Below are 22,540 nucleotides of genomic sequence, written 5' to 3'. Positions count from 1 at the left end.
ACACATATCTCTCCGCACCTCGTCTCTGTACAGCTTAACAAATTTACCTTTGCAAATTTTTGGTCTTTGGTTTCATTGTATCAGTGGCGGATCCTGGTCTGTCAAGGAGGGGGAGCTCAATTTCGGCCTACATCATAAAATGTGTCCGTTTATTTATACGTGAATTCTACTCTCCGTTCCTTTTCAAAAAAATGAGAAGGTTGCCTTCACCCTAAGATCGGTGATTGGCTCATTTCGCTGTCAATCAAAAAGAGATTCAGCCTCAGACTGATCATCCAATCATCATGCAGAAAGCTGAGTTTCCGGGCCAGCCGATATACGCCCTCTGTCCATAGACTCCCAGAGACGCTGAGCGTCCAATGGGCAGGACAAAACCAGCATTTATCCAATGACTTGTTTCGTTTCAATGCATAGGTACAACTTACACTGACCTCTCTTGACGCCCAGCGTCCGTGCGGTCGACGCTCAGCGTCCACACAGTTTAAAGCACAGTGAAGGTGTGGGAATGAATGAGAAGAGAGTCGCGTCGTAACCAGTAATAAGAAGCTGATTCGGAAAAAAAGTTGAGCGTATTGTAGCGCATATTTAGTCAATGACATGTCCACTCAATTTTACGTACGCACACATAATTTGATCATTTTTTGACATTCTTGGGGAAGCTGAGCTTCCCTTGCATCCTTAGAGCAATCGCCTCTGCATTGTATACATAGTTCAGGATTGTATCATAACTGTAAAAAATAAAGCTGACTATCAAGTATCAAGAACAACTTTTTTTTGTTAAATGTGCTGTTTGCGAAACATACAGCACATTTGAAATTTCTTTTCTCTCACATATTTTTGCTTTTTTTTAATAAATCCTACTTCACAGATTTTACTTATCATGGGTTCTTTTTGGAACGTAACCCCCGCAATAAACGGGGGATTACTGTATTGCAGAGATTGACAATTCGATACCCTTTTATCGTGACTTTTTCGAATATCGTGTTATCGTCATATGCAATCTGCGGCAAACTGCATGTAATCAATACATCGAATCAGCCTCATTTGATGAGCAAATCGTTTATCAATCAGGTGGCAGACTGAAAAAACAATAAAGGGAAGCGAATCATAATACATCGTCACTGTACATACATAACAAATTTACGCTGCAAAATTAAATCTAAAGAGTCAATGAAAATTAAAAAGGTGAGTGAATGCAAATAAATACTAATGTGTTGGCAAAGAATAAAGTAACAACAAAAACCCATAATTATTAATACCTTTAACTTTTGACAAAAAAATAAAAAATGCCCTCAATGCATCCTGGGACACCTCGAAATTATACAAGCCGTTTTATTTTGAGGCTCATCAAAACACAAAAAATAATTTTGCTATGCGGCGAAACAGCAGGCCAGGTGAAAAAAGAATAAAAAGGCAATTCAGCCAGGATCCAGGAAGGAGATTTTCCAGTTTTCTTTATTTCCAGGAGTAATAGTTGATCAGTTTTGAGCAGACCACGTGTAGCACTGCTCTCCAAGTTGTCCGGCGCTCAGTGACTTCCTCATTCCTCTTTTAAAGGGAGTTCACTTGAGCTTCAGGCCAATCAGGCCCAAGCAACAATTGGCCATTCCCAGGTGGTTGCAATTACCTCTCCTGAAATAATTAGCGTTCAACAAAGTGCATCAATCAAGTATCACACAATAACAGTTTTGGATGGAGAGAAAAGTGCACCTTTCTTCCATCCAAAATCCACAAAAAAACTGAATTTTTAATATATGTCTTTTGTCATCATGACAAATTTAACAGTTTTTCAGATAATTGAACAGCGGAAACGTCTGAACAAGCTTCTATAGGCTGCTTATGTCAACTGCAGCCAGGGAGTTGGCAAATCAAGGTGAAACGCCGCCGCAGCTAGCGATAGCAAGTTCAGCAGCTTTCGGGTGGCTAGTACTGCCTGCTAAACACGATGCGGTTTCCCTTGTCATGCAATAATCTCCGCCTCCATGGCGGCGAATAACTACACTACTTAGAAGAACCCTTATCACCACAAAGGGATTACGAGGAGTAATTAACAGAGAAAGACGGAGAAGCCATGCTAATTGCTAAGCTAACTTAATATCATTGTGAAAGACCGAAAGTAAAGTGCTTGGTTGACTGAGTACACTTCACAGTAGACTCACTGGAACCGTGTCAAAGCAGACCGTATCCAACTTTGATCAGCAGTGTCTGGAGAGAAAATTACAAAATAATGATAAACACACAGCTAAACAGGAAATGTTACGGCGTCCCGTAAGTCAACCTGGAGGACTGGAGTAGAAGATTGACTGGATGTAACAATGAGGATAAGCAATTCATAAAACGCATGCATTTAGTAGACCGTACACATATAATACAGGTGTGATTTGTTTTCACAACACAGTACTGAGTTTTGATTTTGACTTTCAAATTCTGCAAAATGAATGTATTAAAAATTACATTGCAGAAAAGAGCATCTTTTCATTTTTTTAAATCCATTTCTGTTGATATTTTTTATACCCCTTATTTAGATCGATATCTACATTTGTGCGAAAAAATGTAGGCTACTTTGCTTCTGTTTACATTTGATAACTTGATATCGCAGAACAACTGGATGCATTAATCATTTGATACAGATCTGTTTGTGTCATGCTCCCAGAACGCTCCAGACAGAATTGGTCTCCAGAAACGTGACCTTGGAAAGAATTGACAAAAAAAGTTTATTAACAAAAATAGGTCACAGGACCGAAATAGTTCAACACAGAATGCTTTACAACACCAGGAAAACGAGACAACCAAAAACACTTGCAAAAAAGGCAAGGACAAAAACATAAACAAAAATTGCTTGTCAATATATAGACAAGAAGAAACCCAAAAGTGTATAATATAAAAATAAAAAAAAAAAAACATGACTCTAACTACAATTGAAAAAGTACTTCCAAAGATAAGTGCAAAATCCTGGCAGGAGCAAAAATGAAGACAAAAACATGGAACATCTTGACAAATTCAACACTTGGTGACAGTCGTGAGCAAGTATCTGACACGGACATGACAACATGGGAGTCCTGTAATAGTCGGCTGATTACATGGGTGACGGGTGTGCAAGCTGGAGGGACCTTAAAAACGTGCCTTCATGCCACAGACTCCAAAAGTCTCCAATAACACCAGAAAAAGTCGCTAGATTGTCACTAGTCATTTATACTCGCTAAGTATAGCATCAAAGTCGCTAAATTGGCAACACTGACATCCTGTCATGTCATAATTTTTTTTTTCCTCCACACTTGGCGGTCACCTTGGGATCAGTCCGTGCTCCACTGGTAGACTATGGTCGACTGGTTGGGCACCCCTGTTCTACATAATCAGAGATGACAGTCCTCCGAATTTTCCCGGAATTCCGCATTTTCAAATTTTAATGAAAATTTCTCCGGAGAATTGAGGAAAAATGGCCTAAAATTAATCCGGATATTAGTTGACAACATTGAACGAACACGTGTTTGAGTTCGTTGTTTTGCTTTCACGAGCATAGACATGTTGAGGCACTAACAGTACTAACAGTAAAGAGATTTTCATCTCTTTACAAACACACTTGCTAAACCCCAGTGGAATGAATAAAAGACGCCGTGGACAAGACAGTTGTTGTCGTAAAAATATATATTTGGACAAAAAGGGAAACAAGAGTTGAGTCCGACTTCGAGTGTCGTCTCGGCTAGCTTAGCTTAGCTGTTGTCGTGTGTGACGTAGGTTGCGTCGGCGCTGATTGGTTGAAATCAAAAGACACGCTTGCGTACATGTTCGCGCTGACGCACGCACAGCAGAGAGCAGCGGACTATCTACTGCTGAGGCGCGCTTAGCTCGAGTGGCGTCACCACGACAGCAATCCCCTCGCCTCGCATTCTCATGGCCTTGCTATATCTCGGAGATTTCGAAATTTCGGCGAGATATATAATACATTTTATTTATAAGCGCCTTTCAAGACACCCAAGGACACTTTACAATAACAAAAAACACAAAACAATACGGGTTGAGCAGCGGCAGCCAAAATATGTGCGTTTTATTTATATATATATATATATTTTTTTCCGTAATTTTCAGGAAAGTCCACTTTCATCTCTGCATAATGCAGGTTGAGTGTCACTGTATTTTTTACACATCAAAATAGTGGATGGAGCGCAAGGAGGTAACATTTCTTGTCCCTTTCCTAATATGTTACATGTGGCAACTTTGTATGTCTCTACAATGCACTGAAAACAACTACATGTAATTTTTACTCACTTTCTGCAATCCACTTCTCTCTCCTGACACATTGGTTGAGAATAGCAAGTGCATTACAGGGCACTTAGTGACAAATAACCATTGAGGCTGGGGGGTGAATGATAAGTTGCATTTGCAATTGCAATAGAACTTCAGGTCATGAATAACCCAGTTTATGAACAATTTGCGTTCCGCCCAAAATTTTCATCGAAAAATGACCTATATTTACAGAATACATCAATATGCGAACAGTCTTGGTGGGCGAGCGGATGGATCCGTTTTGTGCCTCTTGTGCAGGTGTGCTCAGTTACAAGCGTGAGTGTCATGGAAAACTGTTTGCTGTTGAAATGGGATAAAATCAAGTCCCCAGTTGAATAGGCAAGCAATACGACATCCCTTGCATGTGTCCGTGTTTTACCGCTGTGGTTGAAGTCACTGACCGAGAAGAGGACAGTGACGACACGCTTAAACGGTAACAATGTGCAACACTATATATTTAAGCGGTTACGACAGTGGACAGCTTACCATGTTATCAGGTTACAGGGTGAATGAAAGGGTTAAATGTACCAGTTGGAGATCTCTACGGACACAGAAAAAAAAAACAAAACAAAACACAAAAAGCTGTATGAGGTCAGAGTTTATCTGCAGTGTTGACTGAGTTCCTCAGCTGGGGCAGCTGTGCATGAGAGGAAGAGCTGGTTTTCCAGTAACCGGAGGGTCCGCTATTCGATTCCCTCTCTATCCGAGTCATGTGTCATCGTGTCCTTGGGCAAGACACTTCACCGACCTTAGCTCCAGTGTAACTCAACACTGGTTGCTGTGTTGGTTTGAATGCAGCGTAGGCGCACACTTGCAGCTATGATTCCATGTCAGCTTGGCCCAGGGGAACTGGGCCAAGGCTCCCATTTGACAGTTGGTATGCTCGTTAGGGTTCTCTGCTCAGCAAGTGTTTTCTCCTTGAGAGCCTTGGGATCAGGCTTCATCAGATTCTTCTTGTGCAGAATTCCCAACAAGTCACTGCGAAAAGGACTGAGTTCAAGTCCATCCACTGAAGGACTTTTCATCCATCCAATATTTTCCAATGTTGTTTATTGCAAAATGCGTCTGCAGTCACACCACCTCACCTCAGAACCCTGCCCCCTTCATCCATCCATCCATTTTGTGATCCGCTTTATCCTTTCAAGGGTTGTGGGGTGTGCTGGAGCGTATCCCAGTCGTCTTCGGGCAGTAGGCGGGCTCGGCCCCGAACTGGTTGCCAACCAATCGCAGAGACGAACAACCATCCGCGTTCACACTCACACCTAGGGACAAGTTTGGAGTGTTCAATCAGCCTGCCATGCATGTTTTTGGAATGTGGGAGGAAAGTGGAGTACCCGGAGAAAACCCACGCAGAACAGGTTGACCATGCAAAATCCACACAGGAAGGCCAGAGCTGGAATCAAACCCGGTACCTCTGTCAGGATTCTCTTCACTGAAATCAGCTTAGCCTTCAACACAATCATCCCTGACATACAACAACAATTTATGATCACCCCAGACACATTTGCTTTGAGAGTGGGAAATCAAACTTGGTTACTCAACAGTTTTATCAGTATCAATGCAGTGGCATGTTATGTTCAAGGGCTGTGTTGTCTTATGGACCAAGGGAGCATTAACCATTGAGGCAGTTATAAAAACACATTTCATAAAATTTATCTCACTGAGCCGAAGTTTCTCATTGGTTCCTTCTCTAATTGTCACAATCATCTCAAAGGTTTCGTAATTCATTTCCCAGTTAAGCCGATTTAAAAGAAACTATTAATTACTTGGGCAGCCCGGTAGTCGAATGGTTAGCACGTTGACTTCACAGTGCAGAGGTACCGGGTTCAATTCCAGCTCCGGCCTTCCTGTGTGGAGTTTGCGTGTTCTGCACGTGCTTGTGTGGGTTTTCTCCGGGTACTCCGGTTTCCTCCCACATTCCAAAAACAGGCTGATTGAACACTCCAGATTGTCCCTAGGTGTGAGTGCAGAGAGTTGTTCGTTTCTGTATGCCCTGCGATTGGCTGGCAACCAGTTCAGGGTGTCTGTCCCCCGCCTACAACCCGGAGACAGCTGGGATAGGCTCCAGCAACCCCCGCGACCCTTGTGAGGACAAAGCGGTTTGGAAAATGAATGAATGAATATTAATTACTCAGGGGTGGGTTGTTCCACAGCATGAAGGTTTTTATGCAGTCTCGGGAAATAAGAAGGATCTTTCTGCTGATAAACTCAAACAGTCGGATTCCTTCAAAAGGGAGTCAAAACCTTGGTCAAAAAAGTCATCTTACTGTCAAAAAATGTGTGCGATTAAGAAAGTCGACAGGTCTGTTCTGATAAAATGAATGTTCAAATAGTCTGTGCTCTTTGCTGATACGTTTTGTGATGCATTTGAATTGCCATGCCCCAATTGATCGGCCACCAATCGTGAGTAGACATTTTTCATGGAAAAAGATCATTGATCGCCGATGAAAGCCTTCCAACGGCCAATTGATAAGTGGCCAATTGTTCTTAATCATTCTGTACCATATTTTCGCACTATCAGGTGAGCCTAAAAGCATTCAATTTTCTCAAAGACCGATAGTGAGCTTTATAATCTAATGCACCTTATATATAAGATAAGATAACCTTTATTTGTCCCACACTGGGGAAATTTGCATATATGTATCAATATTCTAATTTCTTGGACGTAGTATTTTAAATGTTCTGTAAAGCACTTTGTTACAGCTGTAGCGGTTGTGAAAGCCCTGTATAAATAAAGCTGTATTGTATTGTATTCTCTTTAGCATAGCTCCAACTAGTTGATGCATAACGCAACCTCAGCCACTGATGAAGTTTCTATTCTATGCTCCTTATAATGCAGTGTACCCGATATATGAAAACAGTTTTAAAATAGGCCATTCATTGAAGCTGCACCTTATACTCCAAAGGGCCTTATAGTGCGGAAAATACGGTACTCTCAGCCTTTGCAGCAAATGCAAACAATTAGCAATGATGACATTCTACTACAGAGAATTTTAGTTCCAGTGGTGCATTATTTATGTTTCTATATGTAATTTGTTTTCACCAGCACTGCTCAAAGGATTGCAGATGGGAATGCCGAATTGCCCTGGATGTCACTCTTTATACACAAGCTAAAGTCAAGGTTGTTATTTAAAATAAATTGTTGCATACTGTAAACATGACCATTAATAATGACACACACTCAACTGACAGGAACAAAAACACACAACCATGACAAGGAGTGTTCCTTGTAACTTCAGAAAATAAATATTTTGTGTAATGAAATTCACTTTGGGAAATGAGTGGCTGGAAACGGCACACCAGTACAGTGTACTAAGTGTTGCCGCGTTCTCTGTTCATTGTCATCACAAAAGCCCCCACCAAAATCAAGGATGCATGTTCTGTATTGATAGCACAAATTTTGGCATTGACAAAAAAGTCAGCTTCATGAAAATCGTTTGAGAATTGAGCAAGTCTGGCTTCTTTTCAATACAAATGCATTGCCTTTGCCTTCTATGGGAAGGTCGCCACCGGCAAAGAACTAGCATTAGCATAAGCTTTTTTTGCGCTTCGCTCAGTGCAGTTTGGAAATCTTTGATCATCACAAATAGTTTCAAAATGGCTGGGGGGGCAGTCACTGTTTGGACTTGCACAAGACATTCAAATTTAGTCTGCTGTAGTATACTCAATAATCAGTCTTGTATTTCTTTATTGATTTGTGTATTTACAGTGTACCAAAGCACTCTGACATGATGTCACGTCAGATTTCTTCCTCTTGTTCAAGTCATGTACGACTTTATGTGGGTGCCACTCAGTGTTCAGATCGCAAAGCCACAGTTGAAAACTTTTTTAATGGTAACTATTCTGTAATGTCACTTGAAGCATTATTCTTTATCTTTTCTTAATACAACTTTTTTTTGTACTTACACTGAATGAAATACATATGCATACAATGATTATGAATGGCAAAAGGAATATGCCACACTCTTGAACACAAATGAAATATTATTCTGATTTGCCCTGTGATGTGTAATCCAGAATTTTCATTCCATTTGGCAATTTGGATTCAGTTGAATTTGAGTACAAGTCTCCACGTAACATGATTAGTGATTGTCTTTGTGTTTAATCCATACAGGACATTTGTAAACAGCTGCTTTGACTTGGGGAAAATAAGGATCCACAGTTGCCCCTATTTTCTTTAAATATACACAAAAACAAATTACATGTTTTTTTTTTTAAATCAAAATCATCAATTAATTAAAAGAAAGAGACAGATTAATCGACTATTTAAGAAAAGGGCGGCCCGGTGATTGAGTGGTTTGCACGTCGCCCTCACAGTGCAGAGGTGCAGGGTTCGATTCCAGCTCCGGCCTCCCTGTGTGGACTTTGTATGTTCTCCCGGTGCCTGCGTGGGCTTTCTCTGGGTACTCCGGTTTCCTCCCACATTCCAAAAACATGCATGGCAGGCAGATTGAACACTCTAAATTGTCCCTGGGTGTGAGTGTCAGTGCAGATAGTTGTTTGTCTATATGAGTGTTTTTCAGTCTTTTTCGATTCAAGGCACATTTCTTTCATTGAAAAAAAATTAAGTGTTATATTGTTATTGTAAACGTTTTTTTTTTTTAACATTGAAAAATAATGCTATATTATAACACCTTGAATAGGAATCAAATCAACATCAATTCAATATTTTATAATCTTTCATATTTATTCTCACTCAGTGTGATAAACGATTTGGATGAACACAGATCTGATATCCTGGCAGCAATCGATGAAAGACACAAAAGTAGCTCTCATTATTTCTGTTTTTAGTTTTTACAGGAGTCAGGCTCTTTCTTCAGCATCTCATTTACAATGGCTTTGCGGGCAGGAAGTGTGAATTGCTCTGCCACTTTTTTGATTTAGCCACAAATTCAGCGACATGGTAACTTGCTTTCAGGGTTCTCTCGTTTACCTTTGCGGTTTTTCTCAGGCACGTTGCTTGTTTCTCCGTGTACTCACGCAGGCGGACAAAATACTCCACATTGTTGACTCGAAATGAAGGGTGTTTTGTTTGGAGATGGAGTTTAAGCTTACTTGGGACCATAGCACTGTTTCACCACATACCAAGCCCAATGGAGTGGGTGCCGTTGCATCTCCAGTAAAAGTAAATCTAAATGAAAGATACCTTTCATTGTATTGCCTCGCGCTGGAAACTTCGCTTGTCTCGAAGCATAAGGCAATTAGCTAGCTGCTGCTGCTACCTACCGATATGGAAGAGTACTCCACGATTACTCTGCCAGGCGATCGACCGCACAAGCATACATATTGGATAATTTCCCACGGCACACCTGACAATATCTCACAGGGTTTGAAAAACACTGGTCTATTGTGCCCTGCGAGTGGCTGGCAACCAGTTCAGGGTGTCCCCCGCCTACTGCCCGAAGTCAGCTGGGATGGGCTTCAGCATGCCCCGCGAACCTTGTGAGGAAAAAGCGGATCAGAAAATGGATGGATGGATAGAAATCAGTATTTGTAACTCAATAATTCAAAATTTTACAGCAAATCCATGTGATCAGTATCGGCCAATCACACTCATGGATGATTGGCATTGGTCGCTTAAAACCCCGATCAGCACACCCCAAGTTTAAAAAAAAAAAAAAAAAGAAAATATTTTGTGTTTAACTTAACTGCTGCAGTTCTTCGTAGTCATTAATTTGTTCCCTGTAGTTAAATTTCTGCCCGCAGAGGCAAACACTTAAAATTATGGAATGAGTCATAAAATGATAAAGGTTAATGGATTTGTAATTTATTTCCCTCAATTAAAATTATCCGCTCTCAGAAGTATGTTCATGCTGTAACTGAATGATATTTTTTTCTTCCGTCTTCCGTAGGTGTCCACAGAGGGAAATTGTCACACACACAGCATGGCTAAATCGGTCAAGTATACTATACGCCGGAGATGAAAAATGGTCTGTGGATCCAAGGGTGAGTCTGGTGACACTTAATCAAGACGAGTTTACCATCAAGATTGAAAACGTGGACATGACAGATGAGGGGCAGTATGTCTGTGCCGTTCAGACCAGCAGGCGACCTACAACAAATGTGGTGTATGTCCTCATTCAAGGTAACAAAAGATCTCAAGGCACCAAAAGAAATTGTGTCAATAACAATTAATTAATTTCGCAGATCCCGATATTGAGCATACACTACCTCTAAAACCATTGAACTATGGTTCCTCGAGAGCCATATCCTGCCTCTTTTAGATCCTTCTCGACTGCAACACACCTGATTCACACCGTTCACGATATTGCTCTGCCCAAAAACATCTTCATTTTGTTCACATGACCGTGGATTGACGAGGTTATGAATCTTTTTGCCCTGCGCTGTTTACTCTCTCTCTCTCTCTGTCGCTCTCTCTCTCTCTCTCTCTCTCTCTCTCTCTCTCACACACACACACAACTGCTCACTGTATAATATTGCATCTGTATTATTATTGATAACAGCAGCTGTCCATCTTATTTCAATTAAGTAGTATCTGCTCACAGACGCACAGACACAGGCACACAGGCACAGAGACACAGCAGGCATGTCTGACTTCATGAAATAATTTACTGTATTTTCCGCACGATAAGGCACACCTAAAAGCATTCACATTTTCACAAAAGCTGACAGCGCACCTTATAATCCGATGCACCTTATATATGGATCAATCTTCTGATCAATCTTCGGGCTTTCTCATGACAAGTGTTGAAAATGCCTCGGCGGTGGCGCTGCCATTCAAGCAACGGCACTAAATACACAGAACTAACTACATCAGCCCATCATCAAGCCCGTTACTTGATTGACATACAGGGCAACCAATCAGATGACAACTGAATCACCGCTCGTGCACAAACAACGGTGCTCAGTGCTAAGCGCTAAGCTAGTCAGCTTTAAAGGTAGGGGTGACCAACACGTCAAGCGCGATTGACCCGGAGCCAGTGGACTGGTCCCAAGTGGAGCGCGAGCGAATGGGAGGAGGAAATGAGGGTGGGGGGACGGGGGGGGGGTGGACTTTCTGTGTATGAAGTTCCAGCTGTTGCTCATCTCGGTGTGCGTGCGTGCGTGTGTGTGTGTGTATATGCGTACACATGCGCGATCGGGTCGATGACGGGAGGTTTGTCGCTTCAAAAGTCGATCTTCGGTCAAATATGTAGCAAGCTGACCCAAGTAGTAAGTAACCACTGCAGCTCGTGTGTGTGTGTGTGTGTATGTGTGTGTGTGTGTGTGTGTGTGAGTGTGTGTGTGTGTGTGTGTGTGTGAGTGTGTGTGAGTGTGTGTGTGTGTGTGTGTGTGTGCGCGTGTGTGCGATGTGGCTGTTTGCATAAACACAGAAAAAAAATTGGCTCTTACTCTCTGACTGGTTGGCCACCCCTGCTCTATATCAATAAAACTGTATTGTATTCCCTTTAGCCTAGCGCCATCTAGCAGCCATCTCATTACCTCTGCGTCCCGCGTCCTAGACGCATAATTTTCCCGCGGAACGCACAGTTCCAAATAATGTCCGTTTTTGGGACGCAAGGAAACTTCTCAGTCAAAACAAACAAAAAAAAAAACTACGGCAGGCCTGAGGATTTCACGGTAACGATCGTTACCGGTAGCATGTCGTTTCCGTGGTGTCATTTTGACAGTACCGAAAAATCGTTTCCCATAAAAGTCACCGCACACGAGTTGACTGTACGCGATCGAATCTCTCCTGTGTGATCAACGCGATTTCACTGTGCCTGTATGTGTGTTTGTAGTGTGGTGTGTGTGTGTTCCTTCTAATTTACTTTCGTTTTGTTTTGTTTTCAGTGCTGGGGCGGGGGTGCAACAGATAACGTTATGTGCGCATGCGGGTTGCGATTTTAGTCCGCAAACTGAGAAATTACGCGGATGACAGTTTGAGATGGTGGCGAAAAAAACACACAAAGGTCTACTAATTACGACATTTAAGAAATGGGAATGCCAGTCTGATTTTTCGTATGAATCGTCCGAAGGGCGTATCACTAAACTCACCTGTGACGTATGCACAGAACACGAGAGCGAGATACGACGGGAGGCACGATTCCGAGGCAAGTTGGTCATTAGATCTATAGGCTAATCGCTATGAAAAATATTATGAAACAGTCTTGGTTACTCTATAATTTACTGGTTGTAGCATGGTAACTTTATGAATAAAACATTCGTCACAAGGTGTCGTAATGCTAAAGTTAACTGTCGGTAGAACTAACGATGACGTGTGTTAGATTCTTTCATCAAATTGATAGTAGATTACACATGCATCATCTTGGGAAGAGAATGTCAAGCCACATCAATACTTAACCCGTATTAATGATTAATCTTTGCAGTGTGAGATTGGAAAAAATACTGATGTAATGTTCAATGTTAATGCATAGTTTTCAAACATTTACCCTTGAAACATTATACTTTTGAGTTTCAGAATTCTTGATTATGAATATCAGTCAAAATAGAAAAATGGGTTCCCATGATGAACGTTTACGGAACCAAAAATTAGTTACCGTGGTTTCCCATTGGGTAATCCGACTGAATTGAAAAACGGTTACCATGAATTTCCGAAATGCTCAGGCCTGCTACAGTACATCTTTTTTTCCCGCAATGATCGCAGTCATTGTTGTTTAGATCTCGCGTTAAGTAATCTTGCATGACCAGATTTCCGTTCTCGCAAGACGAGATTGGCGAGATCGGCCTTCACCTCGCGGAAAGCAGACGATTGCCAAGTTGTGAAACGTTAAAACAAGTATTGCGAACAAGTGTTGCGAAAGTTTATTACGGAGATATCACAGAGGAAGCAGCTGACGTTGGATAGTTTTTTTGCGATAATAAATTGACTTTGACAAAGCCTTGTCTCATTGGAAGCAGAGTAAAGAGAGGAGAATTTATGAACTCAAAGACTGAACCATGGGATGAAATAAGAACCTATTTCTCACCAAATCTTCTATGCCTGAATTATTTAAATTCTTGCAGCATTTGTTTATAAGAAAAAAAAACTATTATCAATGTATATTGTTGTTGTTTGTGTTGTTATCATATGCAATTGAATAAGTAGACCATTTCAGAATTCGAAATTTGGGACTCTCTAAATGCATAATGGGACTCATACTTTTCTGATCAGCGAGTCCCTGGGACTCGCTGGGGTTAAACTGTAAAATTATCACTGATCTAGTGGATGCATAACGCAACTGCAGCCACTACTGTAGCTTCTATTCTATGCTCCTTATAATGCGGTGCGTCCTATATATGAAAACAGTTTTAAAAGAGGCCATTCATTGAAGGTGCGCCTTATACTCCGAAGCGCCTTATAGTGCAGAAAATACGGTAATATTAATTTAAGGCATTTAAGGTGCCACCGTTGTTGACTGGTTAACACATCCGCCTCACAGTGCAGAGGAGCAGGGTTTAATTTCAGGCTCTGGCTTTACTGTGTGGAGTTTGCATGATCTCTCTGTGCCTGCGTGGGTTTTTTCCGGGTACTCCAGTTTCTTTCCATATGCACTGTTAGATCAATTGAACAGTCGAAATTGTCCCTAGGTGTGATTGTGAGCGTGAATTGTCGTTTGTCTATGTGTGCCTTATGATTGGCTGGCAAACAGTTCAGGGTGTACCCTGTCTTCTGCCCAAAGATGGCTGGGATAGGCTCCAGCACACCTGTGACCCTCGAAAGGATAAGTGGATTAGAAAATGGGTGGATGGATGGAAAATCATTTCATTTTGGCATCCTATCTTATGAAGACTAGTCTCCAGTTAAGTGAGTCGCTCTTGTTTGGCTCATAGATCCTTGTTTGTAAGTATCTTTGCTATTTTAGTATGGTTCTTTTTTTTTGTGTTACTTGAATTTTTTATATGTTGTTTGAGTATTCTCAGCGTTCTTTTGAACCTTGCCTTTGTAAGGACTTTTGGTTTCATGCATTGTTTTTCCTAGCATCTTGTGACCAGCGATGTCAGCTCATCCTTTGTCAGTGCGATGTTTTTCAAAAATTACTCTTGTCATAGCACTTTGTCTGAGCCTGTATCTGCCTCTTTGGAATCCCGAAACATTATTCAGTTCGGTCAGAACCCAACAACACCCACCACCCCCTTCTTCTGCTTCCCTTTCACACCAGAGCACCCCCTCTGCATTGCCTCTGTGTGGGTTCACTTTGCGCTGATCGTTAATCGGTGTGAACGTCGCATTAAGGGCTGCGAACATGGGGGATGGAAAATATGTGACTTAAATCTCAATATTGTCAAGATTGTTCATCTTGTCAGTGAAATCCAGGAGGGATTCGTTCACAGGCAATGGCTTTTGGGAGTGATTTGGAGAGCTTTATGGTGATGTTGATGATTCCATCTGTGTGGTCAAAGTCTGACATAAAGCCAGGCTTTTGGGTGAAGCATGAGGATCACTTTGTGATTTTTTTTTTTCATTTGCACTGATAACAGAGTGACGTGTTATCCGGTCTTGTGGATATCCTTGTCTGTTGTTTGGTAAGAGCGGCGCCAAGAGAAATTTCCACACTGAGTCAGAGACGAATTTTTCCATCCACCCATCCATCCATTTTCTGATCCGTTTCATCCTCACAAGGGTCGCGGGCGGTGCTGGAGCCGATCCCAGCCATCTTCGGGCAGTAGGCGATGGACACACTGAACCGGTTGCCAGCCAATCACAGGGCACACAGAGAACAACCAGCCACACTCTCACCGACACCAAGGGACAATTCAGAATATTCATCAGCCTGCCATGCATGTTTTTGGAATGTGGGAGGAAACCGGAGTACCCGGAGAAAACTCACTCAGGCCCGGGGAGAACATGCAAACTCCACACAGGAAGGCCGGAGCTGGAATTGAACCCGGTACCTCTGCACTGTGAGGTCGACGCGCTAACCACTGGACCACTGGGCCGCCCGAGAAGAATTTTTTGTCGTTGAAAAACCACCACTACAGTGCACAGTTCAAATCTTATATTTGCTAGTTTACACATTTCAACCCATAAAATGCTTCATTAAACTTCACTACTTTTTTTCTCACAGTACCACCAAAAATCATCAATCTCGAGAGAGATATTGTGGTTAATGAAGGTTCCAACGTCTCTGTGCTGTGCCAGGCCCAGGGTAAACCAGAGCCTTCTATTAGCTGGAAACTCATCACATCTTCAGGTAAATGGCACAGATTTGATGGTTCAATGCTGTTACCATGTCCCCCATTCCCCTGCCGCTTCCTCACTTCTGATGTGCATTCCCGTCACCTTCCTTTTGAGCAACTGCTTTCCCACTTGCCCTTCTGCTGATAACTCACTTTTTGACCTTCTTTGGTATTAGCAGTTCATTGGTGTCCATTACCTTCTTCCGGATTATTATTACAACATAATTGTGTGTCAGAAAATTAACCAGCCCTATCCTAATTGGCCTAATTATATTTGCATAATTGGGTGGAAGTAAATAGCTAGAATGCAGAGAGTGCTCCATTATATGGCGCATAATCTGTCTGGAGGAAGGAGTATGGTTTTCAGCGAGAAAAAGCGAAGAAAGGCACGTTAAAAACATTGTCAAATTAATTCAGAGATTTGTCTTTAAATACATGGAAAATAAAACTGCAGTACCAAATTGTGGAGATTTGGCATTAAACTGTGTTTTATTATTTCAATTTTCTGTTGTTGTTTTTTGGAATGGATAAAATGATGCACATGGATGTCTGACATGAGGTGCCAAAATGAACTCTGTCCCCTTATTATACCATTAACCCAATCAAGGTCAGGTTTGTGCTTTTCAAGCTAAGTGTAACCCAAAATGCTTGTGGAGGCTCTCAGTCGTACAGGAAAGTTCCATCGTAGAAAGGGTTCTGTCAGTCGTCATCTGTACCTGTGGGTAAAAAACAAAAAAAAAACAAAAAAAACAAAAAAAAAAAGCAAAAAAGGACGTTTCGCTTCTCTCACAGAAGCTTCGTCAGCGGTAGACAACCCTGAAGTCTCCGTGAAGACTCCGGGAAGTTGCTCTGCGCTAAAAAGCTGAGCGTGGCCTGTTTGAGGACTGGGTGGGGATGGTTAGTCACGCCCCTATTGGTTTATTAGAGGCCCATTGGTTTCTAAATTCCCTATCATTGGGTCTTGATTAGGCCTATTGTTTGGGCTAAGGCTGAATAGCTACTTTCAGTTAGCCTGATCAGCATGTCTATGTCCCTTACTGGTCAACAAGTTATTGTAAATAGGAGACAGGTTAAATCTGATACCTCCTTCACGGTTCAGAGAGGGTGAAAATTTTTTAACAAAAATCGCTTCTTTTACCCCCCTTTCAAACCATCTCTTTTCTGTTCCTAGGATTTTTACTTGTTCATCTTCAATTGTGTGGTTTGTTTCTTAAAAGAAATCCATTGTGTTCAATTGTGTGGTTTGTTTCTTAAAAGAAATCCATCCTCACTTCTGATGTGCATTCCCGTCACCTTCCTTTTGAGCAACTGCTTTCCCACTTGCCCTTCTGCTGATAACTCACTTTTTGACCTTCTTTGGTATTAGCAGTTCATTGGTGTCCATTACCTTCTTCCGGATTATTATTACAACATAATTGTGTGTCAGAAAATTAACCAGCCCTATCCTAATTGGCCTAATTATATTTGCATAATTGGGTGGAAGTAAATAGCTAGAATGCAGAGAGTGCTCCATTATATGGCGCATAATCTGTCTGGAGGAAGGAGTATGGTTTTCAGCGAGAAAAAGCGAAGAAAGGCACGTTAAAAACATTGTCAAATTAATTCAGAGATTTGTCTTTAAATACATGGAAAATAAAACTGCAGTACCAAATTGTGGAGATTTGGCATTAAACTGTGTTTTATTATTTCAATTTTCTGTTGTTGTTTTTTGGAATGGATAAAATGATGCACATGGATGTCTGACATGAGGTGCCAAAATGAACTCTGTCCCCTTATTATACCATTAACCCAATCAAGGTCAGGTTTGTGCTTTTCAAGCTAAGTGTAACCCAAAATAAAAGGCTGCTCGGAGACCGGACAACTAATCTGAATAAGTTCCTGGCGATTGGTTTTTAATGCGATAAAGCAAATAGTTGAGTACTCGTACCGGTTCTAAGGGTTCTGAAGGTTCAGATGGAATGAAAATTTGATGAGCAAGTCCCACATCAAATCGTTGTGCAATTGCACCTGAGTCAGGAAGTCAAGAAGAGTTTTACCTGAAATGGAGATCTGGACGTTAAAGGTTCCAATTGCAAACGGCTCCGCAGCACCCTCCTGCTCTGTCTCTATAAAGTCCTTTTTCTGATCACATGCCCACACGTCACAATGCAAACAGAGATTATCTTGAAAACGTCACTGCCGATCTTCTGTATAGAGGCCTGTGCTGGTTCTTGAGATGGAGAAGCATTTTCAATCTCCGTTAACTTAATCAATGGTCAATGCGTGTTATGAGCACGATCAGGTCTTTGAAACCCAGTGGAATGTCTTAAGCAGCCAACTCATCTTGAAAGCTGGTGGTTGAGCCACTGTAAAACATTAACTTCAGGATCGTTCAGTTCAAGCACTGGCAGACGCAAGTGCGCGGAAGTCACTGGTATGAATACCTACAGATCTGTTACCATGGTTAATTGTGTTTAAAACCATGAGATGCTTCTGAGTCAAATGAGATGGGGTCAGAAAAGGACCGGAAGGATTTAGAGGTCACAGAAGTCCGCTCCCACTCCACAGTTCACAAAGAGGACCTATGCCAGAAGACAATGAAATGACAAAAGGCCACACGAGCGCTATGCTGCAAAAAATGAGGGTTGCAGTTCAAAATAGAAAGTATTGCGTCAGAAATGCCCGACATTGACCTAGCTCCTCTGAATAATGTTCGAGCGAAGCAATGCGAGCCTCGATCTGAGTATTTCGTGCAACAGGCGCAGCTCATTTGGTGGGGAATAAGACCAAACAGATGCCCGTTGCATCAGTTGACTTATTTGATGAGACATCTCACGCATGCCAATAGCCAGCTCCTTGTAATAGGATTTATGCTGGGTGACTGAGCCAACGATTGATCCTAGCCAAGAAACACCGGCCAGCTTGTTCTGTCGGAAACTATTATGAACCCAAATGCACAACAAAGGTCACTCCAGAGATGTTCAAACAACTTTTATTGGACACAAATTGAAGAGAGGAATCCCTGACAGAGAGTGGATTCGGTACAACATGCTCCCGAAGACAGATACACTTTCCAAATTCAACAATGAGGCAAGAAGGACTTAACAGGCATTGGCGGGAGCTGCAGAGTACTGCAAAATGCAAGTGACAATCTGGCACTGTGGAGAACTTTCTGGTAGAGCTGCTTACACAGAGCAGGAAACAGGTGAGATCAATGGAGCTACTGAGGTATAGTCAAGCTGTGGTACAACAAATCGGTCACAGGAACTAGCTCTTCAAAATAAAGGTGTGGGCAGGAAATGAGCTGATGATGATAAATACACTTTTATGGCGAGACGACGGGGTCTCTTCCATTTTTTAAATTTTAAATTTTTTTTATGATCGATGGAACAGACAAATATACAGTAAATATTCTCTAGTGCGGACTCGTGTTTGCGCTGTCCAATTTGTCCTAATAACAGAAATTTCTCATTTGGGAAATGAGCATGGTACATGTCCTTTATGAACCTGCAAGTATGTTGACAAAAATGCACGTGTAACAACACAATCAATAAAATACAAAAATATACTGTCAAAAAACTTTATATAACAAAAACTGCAATACAGGTGTATCCAAAAAAAATCACAACAGTAAAATACGTACAGTATTTTAATGTTTATTTTTTTTTCTGTCTTGGGAAAAAAAGTGTGTCTATTTTGGATTGTTTGGTTGGATGCATTCTTTGGTTTATGACAATGTTTGCCTGCGTGTCATACAGTTTTGTTGCTAGTTGCAAGTAACTGTCCCGTTGATCACCGATGTCTGGTAATTCTTGTGCATACTGATGGATTTGTTGCCATTTGCATTGCTTCCTCGCTGGATGGTGGCTTGTCATCAGGAGTTGAATCGATGCCTTGTTTTTTAAAGTTTCGTAGATTTGCGTCTTTCCGACTCCAAGTGTCTGCTGGATGCTTTTAACTTTGTGTCCAGCCTTGCTCAAACGGATGCATTTCACTCGCTCCGCTCCAGTCATTACAGTTCTTCTACGTTTCGATGCCATGATCTACACGACGTAAGTGAATAAAGTTAAAATCTTTCGCAATTGCAGTCAAACGCACACCAATAAAAAGTCACTTACACGTCTTCGTTTCGAATCTGATGAATGTAAACGGCGAAGCGAACAGTCTGTTCGGTCGTGTCGAGTGGGTGCTGCTTTTAAGCTAGTGCCGCGTTCTACAGGACGTTAAGTGAATAAAGTCAAAATCATTCACAATTACAGTAAAACGCACGCCAATAAAAACTCACTTACACGTCGTCGTTTCGAATCTGATGATCGAAAAACGCGAAGTGAAAATGTGTCTCGGTGTCGTCGTTCCGTAGCATCGGGTGGGCGTTGCGTGTATTTAAGCTCCCGCGGCATGACGTCTCAATCCGGGTTATGGGTAGTGGAATTTCCGCTTACGTAAGTTCCGGTAACATGTAATATCGTAGTCAAAATGTTAATGCACAGGCTTTTGTTCCGGGTGAAGGATATTCCTTTTCATAGAATTCCGGGGATGGGAATATTTACTGTATCTGTGATTTTAGCACTACCTTCAGTTTGCGCGGACTGGACGCTTAAGGGTCCCAACACTGCATGTGCCAGAGCAGCGAACACAAACAACAGACACCTGCTTCGAAAAGCGCTTAAATGGATTTGTTTTGGAGAGAACTTTTTTTTAATGCTGGGACAAAAGAGACACACATGAGGATTCAGTTAAAGGCAAGATGATTTTCATGTTTTTATTTTAACGACCTGATAGAAATGTTCTTTTGAGTGAACGTCCTATAACTAAAAGATTACCTAATTGCTGTTGGCAAGGTGTCGTCCAACGCTTTTATTGCAGCTGTTCCTTCCCTAGAGGATATGAAAGGGCACAGACCCTAAAATTGGAGCAAGAGCTGTTTTCTTGTCACACTTATGAACAATTGTCCCTTCTCTCACACTCCTGGTGCGTAGGGGATCTGGCAACAGACGATGAGTACCTGGAAATTCCATCTATCACCAGAAACAGAGCAGGAACTTACGAATGCACAGCTGTCAACGACATCGACGCAGATACCCAAACTATCGACATCACCGTCAACTGTGAGTCCTCTGTTCAATTCAGTCAAATACTGATTCATGTCTCTGAAATACAGGTTTTTGCTGCAATTTGTGAAATGCTATTGCCATCTGCTGTTTGATTTGGGATCGCACTTAAGAACTCTTAAACATAACATTTTAGCAGAAGTGAGAGTAAATCATTGGTGTAAACCAGGGTCCCCAACCCCCGGGCCGCGGACCAGTACCGGTCTGAGGGTCATTTGGTACCGGGCCGCACAGAAAGAATGCATAACGCCTACACTAAGTCACTCTTGACGCAGATGAAGGAGCGCTTCTCAGTCACGTGATAGGTTACCGCTATAATATAATCCAGTCGCTAGCAAAATGAGTGAAAAACAAAGGTCTTTGGAAAGTTTCTTTGGGAAGGGGGAAAGGCCCAGCCTGGAGGAGGAGCCTACGACTTTCAAGAAAAAGAAGGCGACATTTCATAGACAGTGTCAGGAGTCCTACTTAAAATACGGATTGATCACAACGGGAGATTCCCACGCACCAATCCCAGTCTGCATAATATGCGGCGATGGTGAGTCGTATTTTTCATGCACTTTGTATTTGCGGTGTATCTTACTTTGAAGCCACGTGTAAACATTACCATAGCGACCAGAGAGTGTTGCGGCCAGATAGGACTTTCCTCGTGTCATGATTCGTGTTTATTATTATGTTTCGAAAATACCACAGTTTTCATGCCGGTCATATCATATTTTGTTGGATTTATCCGGCCTTTAAAGGCCGGTCCCTGAAAACATTGTCTGACATTAAACCAGTCCGTGAGGCAAAAAAGGTTGGGGACCCCTGGTCTAAACCTTCCACTTTCCAGTCAACTTTTACTGTGGAAAAATAAAATCAAGTAAGTCACCACGAAATTCCTATCAATTTGAGTGACATAATCACTTCAATGAAGCAAGTCACAAGTCAATTAATTCAACATTTCTGTCTCACCTTTTTTTTTTTCACTTATCATAATGATAAAAAGACAATTTACACTTGATGAAATTGAAATTAATCGAGAATTGGAAATGAAATACTTTCATTTAGTGTACTGTTTTTCAGATAGAGGCGGGGAGAGAATCTCAAGTTATGAATGCTCCTTTTTACGTACAATTTGTCTTACGCACATTTACAATTTTTGTTAAAGTGAACTATTTCCATACTAATTTCGATATACGAACAGCCGTGGCATGGATGAGTGAATTGATTTATGAACCAAACACACGCTTTGCAACATTTTCATTCAAAAAAAGTCGAAAAACAGAACTGCATGTTGAGTTGTCCGTTTTTTTAAATTTCTCTTGTGCATTATTTTGTTTTTGACTTCTGTGTTTATTGGATCGCATTTTGAAAGTAATGATGGTCGAAGGGTATTGCATTGTGATGTTTTTGTTACCAAAAGGCCCAAGGTCACCAAAGGTATTGTTGCATAAAACACCGTCAATTAATGGCTTAATGCTGCTTAATGGCCTTCTCCATTTCCTTGACCTCTAACGCCACGTGAAGGATTTTCATCTTGAGCTCATGTTCTTTTGAATATTGTAGTTGACGCTCACTGTTGTCGCACCATCTGAAATGGAGTTGCTGGCTGCTGCTAGCACAGATGCAGAGGGCTGATTTTCTTTTCTGTGTCTGGATTCCTTAGACACCTGATGCAAATTTAGATAATCTTTTTTCCAGAAAATATCCTGTTATAAAACTGAAGATTTCAATAGAAGAGGCTATGTCAGTATTTTTTTTTAAATCTGTGCAATTGAGATCACCTGCTCAGGAAAATTATGCACACTATCACAAATTTGGAATATGTTTCCCCACCTGAATTTTACAGATGATCATCATCTGGGGAACCTGCCAAGGACTGATGGCTTTCAATTATTCCTGTCATTGATATCTAGCCTAACGGGGAGTCCCCCACCTGTCTTGGAGCATTTTGTCTGAGCAGTTGCACACGCAAACACACAGCTAGGGACAGTTTAGAGTTTTCTATTAACCTCTCATGCATGTTTTTAGAGTGTGGGTGGAATCTGGATCACCCGGAGAAAACT

General features: G+C 41.6%; 1 protein-coding gene across 2 annotated transcripts in view; it reads left to right on the top strand.

Moving 5' to 3' along the window:
• ntm (neurotrimin) overlaps nt 1-22,540 on the top strand; it is a 72,692-nt gene that overhangs the window by 48,744 nt on the left and 1,408 nt on the right. For both annotated transcript variants that reach the window (XM_019876249.1, XM_019876248.1), the window contains exons 3-5: nt 10,137-10,369; nt 15,294-15,419; nt 20,364-20,492. In XM_019876249.1, coding sequence (XP_019731808.1) covers nt 10,137-10,369; nt 15,294-15,419; nt 20,364-20,492 — 488 coding nt within the window. The remainder of the gene's footprint in view (nt 1-10,136; nt 10,370-15,293; nt 15,420-20,363; nt 20,493-22,540) is intronic.

Source organism: Hippocampus comes, unplaced genomic scaffold (genome assembly GCF_001891065.2).
Source record: "Hippocampus comes isolate QL1 unplaced genomic scaffold, H_comes_QL1_v1.1 scaffold119, whole genome shotgun sequence".
In the NCBI taxonomy this organism is placed as follows: Eukaryota; Metazoa; Chordata; class Actinopteri; order Syngnathiformes; family Syngnathidae; genus Hippocampus; species Hippocampus comes.
Note: the sequence above shows the minus strand (reverse complement) of the source record. Positions and strands in the feature narration are given on the sequence as shown.